The sequence below is a fragment of the Vicia villosa genome, linkage group LG1 (genome assembly GCF_029867415.1).
Source record: "Vicia villosa cultivar HV-30 ecotype Madison, WI linkage group LG1, Vvil1.0, whole genome shotgun sequence".
Classification (NCBI taxonomy): Eukaryota; Viridiplantae; Streptophyta; class Magnoliopsida; order Fabales; family Fabaceae; genus Vicia; species Vicia villosa.
The window spans coordinates 249,317,495-249,332,703 of NC_081180.1; the positions used below are offsets into that span (position 1 = coordinate 249,317,495).

The 15,209-nt window shown below is 33.4% G+C and overlaps 1 protein-coding gene across 1 annotated transcript; it reads left to right on the forward strand.

Moving 5' to 3' along the window:
- The first annotated feature begins 7,972 nt into the window (after nucleotides 1-7,972).
- Nucleotides 7,973-11,460, forward strand: LOC131625387 (WAT1-related protein At1g25270-like). The gene is made up of 7 exons (XM_058896253.1): nucleotides 7,973-8,263; nucleotides 8,521-8,583; nucleotides 9,247-9,363; nucleotides 9,467-9,734; nucleotides 9,850-10,008; nucleotides 10,313-10,464; nucleotides 10,885-11,460. Exons 1-7 carry the CDS (start codon nucleotides 8,064-8,066, stop codon nucleotides 11,153-11,155), a joined length of 1,230 nt encoding a protein of 409 aa, XP_058752236.1. The 5' UTR covers nucleotides 7,973-8,063; the 3' UTR covers nucleotides 11,156-11,460.
- Nucleotides 11,461-15,209: the final 3,749 nt, after the last annotated feature.

The following is a 15,209-nucleotide window of genomic DNA, read 5'->3' on the forward strand; positions in this document are numbered from 1 at the left end:
TAAGTAGCTTTTCTTACTTAAGCACTTTTTTTTATCTAATATACTACTAAAATTCTACAATATCGTGGTGGAATTTGAAAGCATGCAAACGCTCATATCACAATCAATAAAATTCCAATAGGAAGCATGTGAGAAGCTACGGGAAAGAATGGCTGCAAAATCACGTCCTTTTGATTTTCCATAAACTAAGTGATTAAGAGATCCACTAAGCTATTACATGTGCTTTTGAATTAAGCATTATAAATTCTATGGTATTAACATCCAAAATGGTATTTGCTTCTTACAATTGTGGTATGTGTTGAGCTTTGACGACCCACTCTAGCAATTTCCAAACATTGAAGACACTTTCATATCTAAAGTAATACTAAAAGGAAAATAAAGACATGTGTTAGTTCGAAACTTCCACAAGAATTGCTTTTTCATAACTTCCTTTGTGAACAATAGAGCATAGATGCAATGGAACGTCAACTTTTAAAAGCTTTTTCATTTGTATTGGAAGATATATGTATCCCTATACATCTATATATGATATGAACGTCAATTTTTAAAAACTTTTTATATTGGATGAGACATTCCTATATACAACCCCAAAGCAAAAGGAAAATTTTAGGGTGAAGTCATTTGAATGATATTTTTTAGTCACATTCCTATCAATCAGAATTATGTGCTAAATCTTAAAATGTTACGTAGGACTGTATCATTTATGTCACTTACTGTAGTTACTTTATAGTTATGAATAATATTGCAATTAAGTCCCTAACATATTAATATTATTTTTAAAATTTTATGTTTATAATGAAATTCAATTAAAATAAAATTAATTAGAACAACTTTAATTTAATCTTCATCACTGCATCAACATCATATTCATCTTCACTATCTAACCTGAAACCCTAATTTTGTTTTCGTCCGCCATTTTTTAAATATCGCAGAGTTATTCATTGTTTTCATTTTCTGTTTCATATTCTTTGTCAACATTGCAGACCAATATCAACACAACATTCATCGTGTTCGTCCCTATTCCTTCGAGGTTGTCCCATTCAATCGCTCACCAAACATAACACGATAGAAAATCTGATTGTGTTCGTATTGAGCACGCCGTTGCTAAGATAAATTCGAAAATGTTTGTTATATTTGTTTGAAATTAATGATTAAGATTAACTGATTTCAAATAAAGTATAAATGGAAGTGTTAAATTCGATTTCAAATTGGGAATTAGGGTTTATGCCTAAATTTATTTTATTTACATGGATTTAATATTTGATGATTTCGATTTTTCAAATTGGGTGGTTACCTTTGAATCAGGTCCCTTGATTTAATTAAGAAATAAGGAATTGAGCTTGATGTTGAGTTTTGTTGTGTTAAAAATTGTGATAATTCAGATTTGGTGTTAAATTTGATTTAAATTTTATGAACTAAGGTCTATGCTTGATTTGAGTAGGAAATTAGGTACTGTGATTTATGTTGGGTTTTGGTGTGTTAACAAATGTGTTAATTCAGGTTTACTATGGAAAACTACGACCACTACGATTCCAACGACGATGAATCTGATGCTGAATCGGGCTATGGTCAGGATGACAACAATTCGGTGTCTAGTGCGTTCCAAAGTTCAAATGATGGTGATGGGTTTGGTAATAGTCACAATAAAGATTTTCTTGAATTAGATGCAGTTGTAGGTGATAGAAAGGTGAATATTAATGCCCTTACTACTGATGAAATTCGTGCTACGAAATTCGGTACAAATGATGAAGCTAATGAATTTTATTTTAAGTATGGTAAATGCAAAGGGTTTGCCATTAGGAAAAGTGATCTTAGGACAAGAGGGACTGAGGGTGCTAAAATAACAGTAATGAGGCAGTTTGTACGCAATAGACACGATCTAAGAGAGATGAAACACTTTAGGAGGATTGATAGGAAAAGAGAATAAAGACCTATGACACGCACTAAATGTCCCACTAGGCTTCGTGTGCATTACAAAGCCGACAAGGATTGATATGTAGTGTCGTTTTTTTAAAGAGGCTCACAATCATGAATTAACTCCAACTAGGTTTATACACTTTCACCTCATTTATCATGACATTTTTGAAGCAGATAAAACTCAGATTGACAGTCTTCAGTCACATGGAATTAGAACTTGTCATATAATAGGGTACATGGTTGCTCAGAAGGGTGGATACAATCGTGTTGGGTTTACTAAGAAGGATTTGTACACTTATTTTGATAAAAAAATGTGTGCTACTATTAAAGATGGTGACGTTGCCGCTGCTTTAAATTATCTACATGCGAAGTCATCTACGGATCCATGCTATATGCTAAATATGGCGTCACCAGTGATGGGCGAATGAAGTCTCTTTTTTGGGCTGATGGGAGCAGTCGATCTGACTTTTTTGTTTTGGCGATGTGGTTATGTTCGACATGACTTACAAGTAGAACAAATACAACTACCCATTGGTTATATTTTCAAGGTGTAACCACCACTCTTAGACAATTATTTTTGGTGCTGCATTGGTGCCAGATGAAACGACAGAGACATATAAGTGGTTGTTTGTTGGAGTATTTTTTACATTGTGTGAAAGATAAATACCCAGAAGCAGTTGTAACAGACGAATATGGGGCGATCCAAAAAGCTATAAAACAGGTGTTTCTAGATGCGACACATCGTTTATGCACTTGGCATTTGAATAAGAATGCAGGTGAGAATGTAAAGAATTCAAGATTTTTGCAAGGTTTTCAAAAAGCCATGTACTCTAATTTTACAAAGGATGAATTTGAAGAGTTTTGGTCAGAGCTAATTAAAGAAAACGAACTTGAAGGAAATCCTTGGGTTGAAAAAACCTAAGAGAACAAGTCACAAAGGGAAACTCATACCTACGTCTCAATGTGAAGTCGTCAATGCAATCATCAAGAGTTATGTCAGGAAGAAAGGCTGCATTTTTGAATTTATGCACAATTTCGAGTAGGCTTTGAGACCTTATAGAAATAATGAACTGGGTGCCGATTTTAAATAAAAGTTTACAGAAACTGTGATGATTACTCACCTGGGTTTGCTTGAGAGGCATGCTGCAAAAATTCATACTGTGGAGATTTTCAAAGAAGTCAAATATGAAATAACGAAGGCTGGATCATTGATTGTTAAGGCATAATTAGGTCGCAGCGGAGCTAATAATTATAAGCTTACTAAATATTGTCATGACAATTATGAAATAGAGGTTGTGTATGATGGTGACAAACTTCAATATGAGTGTAAGTTATGGGATTCTCGTGGGATTCCATGTTCTCATATGTTTTATGTCATGAAGGAAGAACATGTTGATCGCATCCCCACCGCTTTGATTCCATGTTATCAATTTCAGTTTGTTAATTTAAGATACTACATAATTCAAACAAAAATATAAGGACATCTTCTGGAGATTTTTCAAACTTCCACCAGTGATTTTCCTGAGACTCCACCTAAATGCTTCCAAAATTACAGCAACACCTACTAATGCATATAACCAAAACATAATGCCTCAATGGACGACATTTCACCAATTGGCATTTGCCCGCTTCACAGACACCGAAATCTCACTTGTAGGAGGGTATCTGATGCATAAATCCAACACATCTCCTTCCTTTATAAGTCGATCCTTTATGAATTCGTACCATCCCGTAGCAAGAAACCTCTCAATCTTTGTGGTCCTTTTTTTCAGAACGCAGTTGTAGGGTACATATTTTTCAGTGTCGTATAACACAATTAATTGTTATGGATTCTTCAAGCATTTCCTAATAACATCGCACGATATTTTTCGATGTCGTAAAATTGACACCTAACAACATACTATATTTCTGCAATTGTTATCATTGCTAACTTACCAGCACATTTTTACGTATAACCTTTGGATCTCTAACCACCCTACTCTAGTTTTCTTCAAAGTGATCCTCATAAATGGGTGTAATAGCCCTGCAACAATTCAAAAAACCATAAAAAAAATTGTATCATACATAATTCATTACTTAACCTCTGATGCGTTCTACGAATGTCATTCAAATACGACGCAGTTACATTATTGAATATAACTTATACCTTTCTCTATCAGATGACAACAAAATGTATTCATGCTTGACGGCCCCTTGCACAACACCTGATTGGTTTGCATCCACACTTTTTCCGTTGTTAGCAACAAACCCTGCGGAAGTTTGACCCTTCACACCTACAACATTCCCTATTTGACTTTTTCCCTTCCCATGAACATATCCACGCTCTTCGGTCAACTTAGCTTTCCCTTTCTTCAATGCTCGAGCCTCCTCCTTGCCACTACAGAGCAAATAGGACAAATCTATTGGAGTGTCAGATGATATTGATATGTGAGAATGAACAGCGCTTCCAATCCTTTTCCCTTTATCTGTCTTAGCATCAACACTTCTGGTGCACTCATTGGCAGGTTCCTTTAGCCAAACATCATGTACTTCTGGTGCACTCATTGGCAGGTTCCTTTAGCCAAACATCATGTTTTCTTCCTTCATTAGTCGATGGCAGCACATTCCTTTTGAATGGGTCTGCAACAGCACATTCGGTGACCTGCTTATATATGGATCGAACCCGCGCCCTTGTGTATGAATAATGTCTTTAACCAACGCTCTTTCCATTGGGGCGCTATGCCAATTCATTTATTAAACACACACAATTAAATAAATAATAAAATAATTTGGTCTTTATGCCTATTTGGTCTTTATGCGCTATGCTAATTCTTCATAATATGCCTTTTGATCTTTCTCTTTGGTCTTTATGCCTATAACATTCTCTATTTAATCAAAATTTATTAAAAACAATCAAAGGTATTCATTATTGCATTATCAATTTTGTTTTCTTAAAAAATAATAAATTAGATCATTAGTAACATAAACCCAAAAATTAAAAACCATAAATTAGGTCATTAGTAATATAAACCTTAATCTAGAAAATACTTTAGATAAGTTAATCAGACATTTTAAAATATGAAATGACAATAATCCAAGAAAATAAAAACAAAGTCCTAAAAGTCTTGGAGGTTTTCCTTTCATTTAGCAGTTTCATCTTCATCTGCTCTTCTTTATTATATTGAAGTTCTTTAACAATGCAATACAAATCCTTCAAAAGCTTTGAGCAGTTGCAACAGATTGTTCCACTGTGTGTTGGTGCATCGTTCGAATCCTGCATCAAATTACTTGGTTCATGTTCTATTTTCCGATCATCTGGAGGTTGACCATCAATCTCATCATCCCAAACGAACAAACCACAACATCGCCATGCCTAAAAAACAATATAATTAACCATAACCATATTTAGTAACAAATTAACCAAGTCCAGTTAACCTTTATTTTTTGTCTTCTCATTCGTATTCCAATTAACCTGCCTCAAACTATCTTCAATCATCTGGTGGATTCTGTGTTGATCTCCAGAAGACAAAACAAGTCTTTCATACCATATGGGATAGTCCTGTCTGAATTGATTTTTAAGTATGGTTTAGTTGGAATGGTTCGAAGGCTTAGGGTTGGTCCAGATACTGCCCTTGTGGATGAAAGATGTGGAACCTTCGGAGATCAGCTGTTTAAATGATTGTTGTTCTGATTGTTTTTATATTCTTTTTTGTCCTTTTATGTTCATTTTCTACTCCCTTCTTTATCTTTAATGAAGTTTGTTCGTTTTATTATCTTTTCCTGTTGTGCTTAACTATTAAAAATCAAATAAAAATGACAAAAAGGGGGAGAAAAATAATGATGATTTTGATTCATATCTAACTCTCTAAAAATATCACTGCTTATATTTTATAACATTATATATGTGCAAAGAGATTTAAAATGAGTTTCAGGAACACGCGGATTCTAATGAATAGATTAACTCCTGATAAAGATCAGATAAAAAAAAATTTTGTTCAAAAACATCTGATAAAGAAAGCTTTAACAAAAATATATGATTAGAAAAGATCTGGTTAATTACAGCTCTGAGATTTCAAGATTTGATAAGTGAACGTTTCTACTAAAATCATATCCTGATAAAATCAACAAGGTTCTGATATCCCTTATCTGACTCAGGGGGACTTGTGCATTTCAGGGGAAGTTTTCTTTATATAACTCTTATATGTTTTTATGATATTACATTGTAAAATTGTTTAATCAAAATACATGGTCTTATCATCATCAAAAAGGGGGAGATTGTTAGAACAAGATTTGGTTATGCATTAAATCTCCAGTTTTGATGATAACAACACATATATTTTATATGTAACAATTTTGTACTCTAATAGTTTCTTAAGTGTGCAGATAAAATATCTTAATTTATTTTGGAATGCTATCTAAAAAGATCACTAGAATCAGCACTGACACACCTCAGAAGAATTATTCATCCATTTCTAAGGTAATATCAGCAGTTTTGAAGAATGTTGAATGTTCGCCAGAAAAGGATTTTCAAGTGTTTCTATGATAAACTACTCTTTCAAATATGAAGTCAAGATTTCAAGCTCAAATAAGGTTTTGCTTCCAGCTCAGAAATCAAGACGTGTCATTCAGATAAGCTATTGCATTCAACTATGAAGACTAAGTTCTGACTCTGAAGACTCAAATACTCTTGGGATATTCACGTTACTTGATCTCTTCTATGATCTAACTATTTCAGATCAAAAACTTGCGCTAGAAGCATAATGGTACAATAGTACACTACCTTCTTCACTACTGCAAGGACGTATGTACGAACCCAATTTTGTGGGCTCTTTGTCTCCCGCTATCACATTTGAGTCGTTATGTCAGCTGTCAAGGAAAGCGACGTCTTGTCCTTCTTAACTGTCTACTTTTTGGGACTATACATAGAGGCACTCACCATTGAAGAAAAGTTGTTCAACGGTTGCTCAACTATTATTCAATTACAGCAAAACTTCAACGTGAAAGAAAGAGAAAGAAATTTTTGAGAGATACTATTCTAAACACTCCATTGTGAGAAATCTATTTCTAAGAGAATCTGAAGAACACAAAGAGCTATTGCTTATTATTTGTGTTAACTTTTGCTCTTAAACTTTGCTTCATTTGCTTATCTCGAAACATTAATTGTAAGCATTTTCTATTGTAAATCTGTTGAGATTTGTTTTCCTCAAGTGACTAGATTGTTAGCGTGAATACTTGAGAGGACTAAGGTGTCTTTCTAGATTAACCTTTTCTAAGGTGAACTTATATAAACCGATCGTGTCGATCTTTTTTCTTATCTCGAATATCTCGTTTGTTTTGGTGAGTATTTTTTTTAATTTTTTTTTAAAATCCAATTCAAACTCAAATTTTTTGTGTTTTTCGACCTAAGTATAAACGATTGGATATATAATGCAAAAATTGTCTCTTCTCTACGTAATACTGATGATATTTGCTCGTAGATTTTCAACAAAATAGATTGTGGACATTAGTGAAACAGAGTTTTGTCATTCTTCCCTTCCAAATACAATAGAGATGATGTCACACTCACATAATCTAAAATTCTAGTTAGAGTGGCCTTGCCTACCTACCTACCTGCTGTGTACTCATTGATTTATTTGGACAACATGTTGAAGACATTAATCATACGGAAAAAAAATAGAAAACAGTCCATAGAGAGCATTAAACTTTGTGTTGTTGCTAAAGAGGTAAACCTTCCAAATTAAGTTCATCACCAAGTTTCATGCATAGCTATAAACTCCATCTAGTGTTTGCTCAGTTTTAGGAAAACTTGATATTTAGACCTACCAAAACCAAATTTGCACGTGTCAAATAGAAGGTTAAAACGTGTAAGTTACCTATATATATATATATATATATATATATATATATATATATATATATATATATATATATATATATATATATATATATATATATATATAATGATGACGTGCCAAACCAAATCAAACAAACACTGCCACTTTTTTCCACTTTTGGAATCACCATAAACACCAACCCTTGTTCCTTCCACTATATATATTACACTCTTATACCTCACTATTATAACAATTTACACTCTCATAATTATCAACAAAAATTTCAATATTTGTGACTAGTCTAAATCATCATAGATCATAGTTGTGATCTTGATGATGAAGGACAATATATGTAACATATTGCAGGGTTTGAAACCAACGTTGTTGATGGTTATGGTTCAAATAGCATTTGCTGGTGTTAATATTCTCTACAAACTTGCTGTTAACGATGGCATGAACTTAAGAATCGTCGTTGCATACCGTTTCATATTCTCAACTGCTTTCATAGCTCCACTTGCTTTCATCATTGAAAGGTTCATCAAATTTCTTATTTAAACCATATATATATATATATATATATATATATATATATATATATATATATATATATATATATATATATATATATATATATATATATATATATATATATATATATATATATATATATATATATATATATATATATATATATATATATTATCTAGGGTTAGAATGTTGTTTTGAAGATTTATATGCATATATAGTAAAATGGCGATAATGAGAGTGAAACCCTAATTGTATGGTGCAGGAAGAAGAGGACAAAGATGACATGGAAGATACTGTTTCAATCATTTCTGTGTGGTTTATTTGGGTATGTAATGTTCATGCTAACACCATAATTAACGTTTGAATGAGTTTTTTTTTTTTCTTTTCTTTTGGCTTTGTTGTGAAAATGGCGATTTGTGGTGTCCACGTATAAAGTATGTGTGTGTGACTGGTTCTTAACCATTCATTTGTGTTTCTAGTTGCTATGTTTACGTGTGTTTTTCTAGAGTTACATCATTAAGCATATTGCTAAAAAAGAAACAACCATTTTGCTTCTTTATGTTTCTTTTCATGATGCAAGTATAGTCCGGTTCGGGAGACTGTTTTGATATCAGGTGGTTTCAGTTTTCTCCCGATCACAGTTGCAGGGATCGAATCGTGATCCTTCCTACAAAATTTAGCGCCAATTATCATTGAACCAATTAATGATTAGTTTTTTATAATGCAACTTTTGTGTAGTTTATTTCAATAGAATCATACAAATTTTCATTCTAAATGTCAGCTTGTATATTTTACGAATAAGTGACATATCGTAGAAATTTCCTAACACAGACACCTTTGAAAAAAAAAAATGATGGTTACGTTCAATTTATTTATTTTTATAAATTATCGAGTGAGTCTCATATTTGATTTTTTTTGTTTTTTTTTGTGTTTTATTTAAAATTATTTTTTATTATAAAGTGACTAAGATTTTGATGTTTACATGCAGAGGTTCATTAGCTCAAAATTTCTACTTACAAGCTTTGGTTTTAACTTCACCAACATTTGCATCAGCCATGGCCAACCTTATACCAGCTATAACTTTTATCATGGCCGTTTCCTTTGGGTAATAACCCTAATTTTTACTAAATATTATTTTTTTTCTTTCTTAATTTTCAATAAAATAGTTTATATATTTTTGGTGATAATAATGAAATATTTTATTTCAGTTTGGAAAAATTAAATTTAAGAACAAGATCTGGAAAGGCAAAGATAATAGGTACAATGACAGGAATTAGTGGAGCAATGGTATTAACATTTGTTAAAGGTGTTGAAATAAATATTGGTTCATTTAATTTAAACCTTTTACATCACCAAAACGGTGTCGTATCAAAGCACTCACCACAAGCTACTACAATCTCCACTAGTAATACTATTTTGGGTTCTCTATGTGCTTTGGCTAGTAGCACCTCTTATGCATTATGGCTCATTATTCATGTAAGTTTATAAATATTATTTTTTTAAATAAATATTATTAATTTATAATATATTTTTCTACAAATTAGAAGTTTTGGTTGATTAGTTAATTAATTAAATTTGTACATGTTTACAGGCAAAGATGAGTGAAAAGTATCCAACTCATTATTCAAGTACAGCATTGATGTCATTTTGGGCTTCATTGCTTTCCATTGTATTTGCCCTTTGTTTTGAAAGAGAGTTTAGTGAGTGGAAGTTGGGGTGGAATATTAGGTTACTAACTGTTGCTTATGCGGTATGATTATCATTAATTAATTAATTTATCTTATTAATTATGTATTATAAGAAAATAATTAATTAATTTATCTTATTAATTATGTATTATAAGAAAATAGAATATGCATCGACACATAAAATAATTTTACATTGTCAATCAATTACTATCATATATTCTACTACATCATACTGTAAATTTTAAATTAATAATACGATATAAAAATAATAAATATTTTTTTTATATTGTTACTGTATAACTATTAAACTCATATATTATTATTGGAAGAGTTTATTATATGATATATGTGAATTGATTTGTGCAGGGTATAGTGGTTTCTGGAGCAATGATTTGTGTAATTTCATGGTGTGTACACATGAGAGGACCATTGTTTGCATCTGTTTTTAACCCTTTGATGCTTGTATGTGTGGCTTTGGCTAGTTGTACTCTGTTGAATGAGAAACTTCACCTTGGAAGGTATGTTTTTCTTTTTCTTTTTTATTTTTATCTTTATCTGACTCAATCTTATAAAATCGATTTATAAAATTGAATTAGGTCAAATTATATTTTTTAACATTATTTCAGAGTCTATTTTAAAACTTGATAGACCACTTATTATCACGTTTCTGTAATTGAACCACCCACAATTTATTTTCGCGTTTTTAGATGTTCAATCCTAAGCATGACAGAGTGCGCTAAAAGTTTTACGTCGGACAATATGTAATCTTGGTGGTGGCAATCTTTACTCTAAAAATTGATTTTTTTACGATTGAATTAGGTCAAACCACACATTCTTAAAAAAAAATGTGCTTGTATTTAATCAAAACTTCAACTAAATTTTAAAAAATACTATTTTTTTTCTAAGTTTAAACTAAATATGTATTTTGTTAATTTCAGCATTATTGGAGCAGTGTTGATTGTATGTGGGTTATATGCTGTTGTATGGGGAAAAAGTAAAGAGATGAAGAAAAAGAATCAATTAGCTCCATCACAAAGCACTGATGAACTTGACACAGTTGAAATAGTTGTGAGGCATGTATTAGAAGACAAAAGCAACCATACTAACAACAATAGTGATCACAATAATAATTTACATGTTATTAATGATAATGAAAATTCACAAAAAGATCAACATGTACAAAATCAAGAAAAAGAAGGAGGGGTATAGAAGAAATATTAGTGCCTAATATTTATATTATAGTATACATTTATATAGATCAACCGAAAAAGTAGAACTTGTTATTGCCCATAATTCTATTATTAGAACTTATTTTGATTCTCCAACTTTGAAATATTTCAGAGCATAACAAAGAGTTTGAGGAACAAAAAACTAAGAAAAACAGGAAAACACTTCAAAAGAACATAGAGTGTTGTTTAATTGATTTATGTTAGAAATAGTTTATTAAAATTTTAGTTAACTTCATAGATTTATGGATCTTATGTTAGTTAATGATGTTATGATTTGGTGTGCTACTAATAAATTGGCCTATAAGATTTTTCTTTTCTTTTTATCCTTTTTTTTTTTTTTTGTAAAACTTGTGTTTTTTTCTAACAAAAATATGAGAAAGCTAGCGGATACTGATATTTGCATATTGGGAATTTAAATTAAGGGTTAAATATATAAAATTTCTGTAATGTTAGCGAGATTTGATTTATCCCTTGTAAAAAAAATTTGGATTTCCCCCTTGTAATGTTAGGGAGGTCAATAGGCAGAAAAGGAGTTTTCGCAGAAGCTGGGATACTGAGAGGCATAAGGGCAAGAGACTTGAGGTATCTAGAGACATTAGAACTTCGTATTACTTCACTTCTTTTCCAGAAGGGTTGGGATCAAAACACATGTATGAGGTGTTTCAATCTTATGGTGATATTAATGAGGTAGTCATTCCAAATAAGAGGGATAGTAGAGGAATGAGGTATGGCTTTGTGAGGTTCTTTGGTGTAAGAGATGTTGATATCTTGGCCACAAAGTTAGATAATATTTTCCTAGAACATAGGAAGATCTTCGTGAACATCCCGCATTTTCAAAGGAAGGGATCACATGAAGTGCAACATAAGAAGAAGGGGGTTGCATCTTTTCAAGAGAGGAAGGAAGGTGGAGATGAGAGGCAGGAACATCGAGCTTTTGGTCAGATGGTAAAGACAATGCTGGTTTAGGGTGTGGTTCTTTTGCGTAGGTGTTGGTCCCAAAGGTTCTCCGATAGACTTCATGGAATCCTGTTGTGGTGTTTGATCAGAAAGATGGGGGACTTGATAGATTTAGGAAAGCCTATACTGGTTTAGTGTTGAAACCAGGGATGACTTACAATTTGCAGGAGATTTTCACTTCCAAGGGTCATTTTTCAGTCAAGATTACACTGCTTATGGCCAATATGTGTTTGTTAGAAGATCATGCAGAGGGTGCTTTGCAAGCTTTATTGCAGGATGAAGAGCAATGGATGAAACATTGGTTCAGGATTCTCCGCCCTTGGAAATCCTCTGATATTGATTATGAAAGAATTACCTGGATGCGATGTTATGGTATACCTTGTCAAGTTTGGAAAGGTGATTTCTTTGGGGCTTTGACACAATATCTGGGCGTTTTTCTTTGTTCTGATGATAATACTAGGATTCAGAAAAAGATGGATGTGGCTTGAATTTTGATCAGGACTAAACAATCTGAAGCCATTAATGAGGTTATTCGGGTGGTGCTTAATGAAGTTTCTTTGAATGTTAAGATTATTGAAGACCAACTCAGTCTTTTGCGTGAGGTTTTGTTATTGGATTATGATTCAGAATCGTCCTCAAGTGAAACTTCGGAAGATGGAACATGTGTATGGAAAGACGAGAAGGGGAGGACTCAGATGATGATCGTGAAGTACCTTGCTCACAGGATTGTTTGTTGAGTGAAGCAGATGGTGTTCTTCCTGTTCCAATGCTTGATCAGTTGGTTTCCCAAAATCCCGATTTTCATGGTTTGGAGGCGGAAAAGGAGCGAAATTTAATAAAGGAAACTTCTAATCAACCGTCTTTAGATGACGTAAGTCAGGGAAGGAAGTTTCAACAAGTTACAAAGGGAAATTCTCTCGCCCTTTTGGATAAGTCAAAGGGATAGAGAATTGAGGCCCAAGTGAGCATATTGGGCCGTCCTCCAGAATTGGGACTCTAACTTCCTTTAGTTGTTTCGGCTGAGGTTCGGCCAGTTAGAAAGAAAAAGATCCTAAAAGACTTAGGGATTCCTTTTCATGCTTCAGCTTCAGAGAATTCCAAGGCTTCTTATTTACTTTCGTTGGTTTGTAGAGAACTTTTCTCTCCTATTGTGAAGCCTTCATACTTCTCATCTCTTAGGGGGAAGAAGGCGACGCTAGTAGTTCAACAACCATCTTTGTCTCAACTCTCTTCATATAAGTTCTCTGGTGGCTCTATTTTATGTTGTGATACAACTCGTGATGCAGAGGTTACACAGGGAAATGTTTGCTTATGGGAACGGGAAATCATTCGAAGGCGGTGACGATCTAGAAGCAAGTGCCTGATATAGGAATAAGGGATGGTGATGAGGCTATTGACTACATCAAGGACATTATGCACTTGGAGGAGAATGATCAATCCAGAATCAGATTGAAGGATGCAAAACTACAAAAGTTCTTATGAATATTGTTTCTTACAATATTAGAGGGAGTGAGAGCAAGGCGAAGAGGAGGGATCTTTGTAAGCTTTTTTTTAGAAAATTGATATTTGCTTGATTCAGGAAACAAAGCAATCGACAATTTGGGAAGCTTTTGTGCATTCAATTTGGGCCAATAAGGAAGTCGATTGGACTTTCAAGAAGGCCGAAGGTAGCTCAGGAGGTATGATTATTTGTTGGAAACCAAACCTTTTTGAAATTATTTGTAGTTTTCAAGGGGTTGGGTTTGTGGGAGTTAAGGTTCGATGGAGGAGTGTTTTGGTGTACATTGTCTATGTTTACTCCTCTTGTTTCATTGAAGAGAAGAGGCGTCTTTGGGTTGAATTGGTTAGGCAAAAATCATTTTTCCTAGAAGGTTTGTGGTGTTTGGATGGCGACTTTAATGAGATTAAAAAGCACAGTGAAAGAAAGGGAATTAGTGATACCTTTAATTCTCTGGAAATGACGAAATTCAGAGCATTTTTAGAGGAGATAGAATTACCGGATCTTCCTGCAATTGGGATCAAGTTCTCCTGGTTCAATGTCTCGGGCTCCTCAATGAGTAGGTTAGACTGTTTTCTCTTGTCTGATTCACTGATTGGTATGCGAGACTTGAAGGTGTGGGTGGTTGGCGCTAGAGCTTTTTCGGATCATTGTCCGGTTTTTCTTAAAGATAGTGGATTGGATTAGGGTCCTAAACCCTTTAAGTTCTTCAATTTGTGGCTGAAACATGAGAAGCTTATTCCATTTATGGAATCGGTTTGGAGGTCCTTGAATGTCAGGGGCAAAAAGATGTATACTTTCAAAGAAAAATTGAAGCTGTTGAAATCTGAATTGAAGAATTTGAACAGAGATGTCTGTGGAATATTGACTTGAATATTGTGGATGCTGTCAAAGATTTGAATAAATTGGATTTTGTGGTTGCAGAAGAGGGTTATTAGGGGGATCCGTTGACGGAGAGTAACATAAGAATTGCACATCTGTCCTTCACATCCTCTTTTCTATCGCTTATTCCAAAGAATTCTAACCCGCAAGGGTTGCATGAGTACCGACTTATTTGCTTGATTGGAAGTGTATATAGAATCATCTCCAAACTGTTAGCAAGTAGATTGGCGAGGGTAATTGGCGGTCTTATTTTGAGCAACCAATATGATTTTATCCTGAAGAGGTCTATGATGAACGGTGTCTTGGTCATCAACGAATTGGCGGATTATGCCCAAAGGTATGAGAAAAGTCTTTTCATGTTTAAGGTCGATTTTGAGAATACATTCGATTCAGTTGCATGGGATTATCTGTTTTTTGTGCTCAGGAAGATGAATTTTGGTTCTAAATGTATTAAATGGACCCAAGGTTGCATCTGTTCAGGATCTTTGTCAGTTATGGTAAATGGTAGTTCTTCTCAAGAGTTCAAAATGGAAAGAGGTTTACGACAGGGGGATCCGCTTTCGTCTTTACTTTTCATCATCACACCTGAATGTCTAGCTGGTTTAGTGAGGAATGCGATTTATGAAGCTTTTTTTTCATCCGTTAAAGATTACTGACGACATTCATTTCAGTTTGCTCCAAATCGCAGACGAAGCGG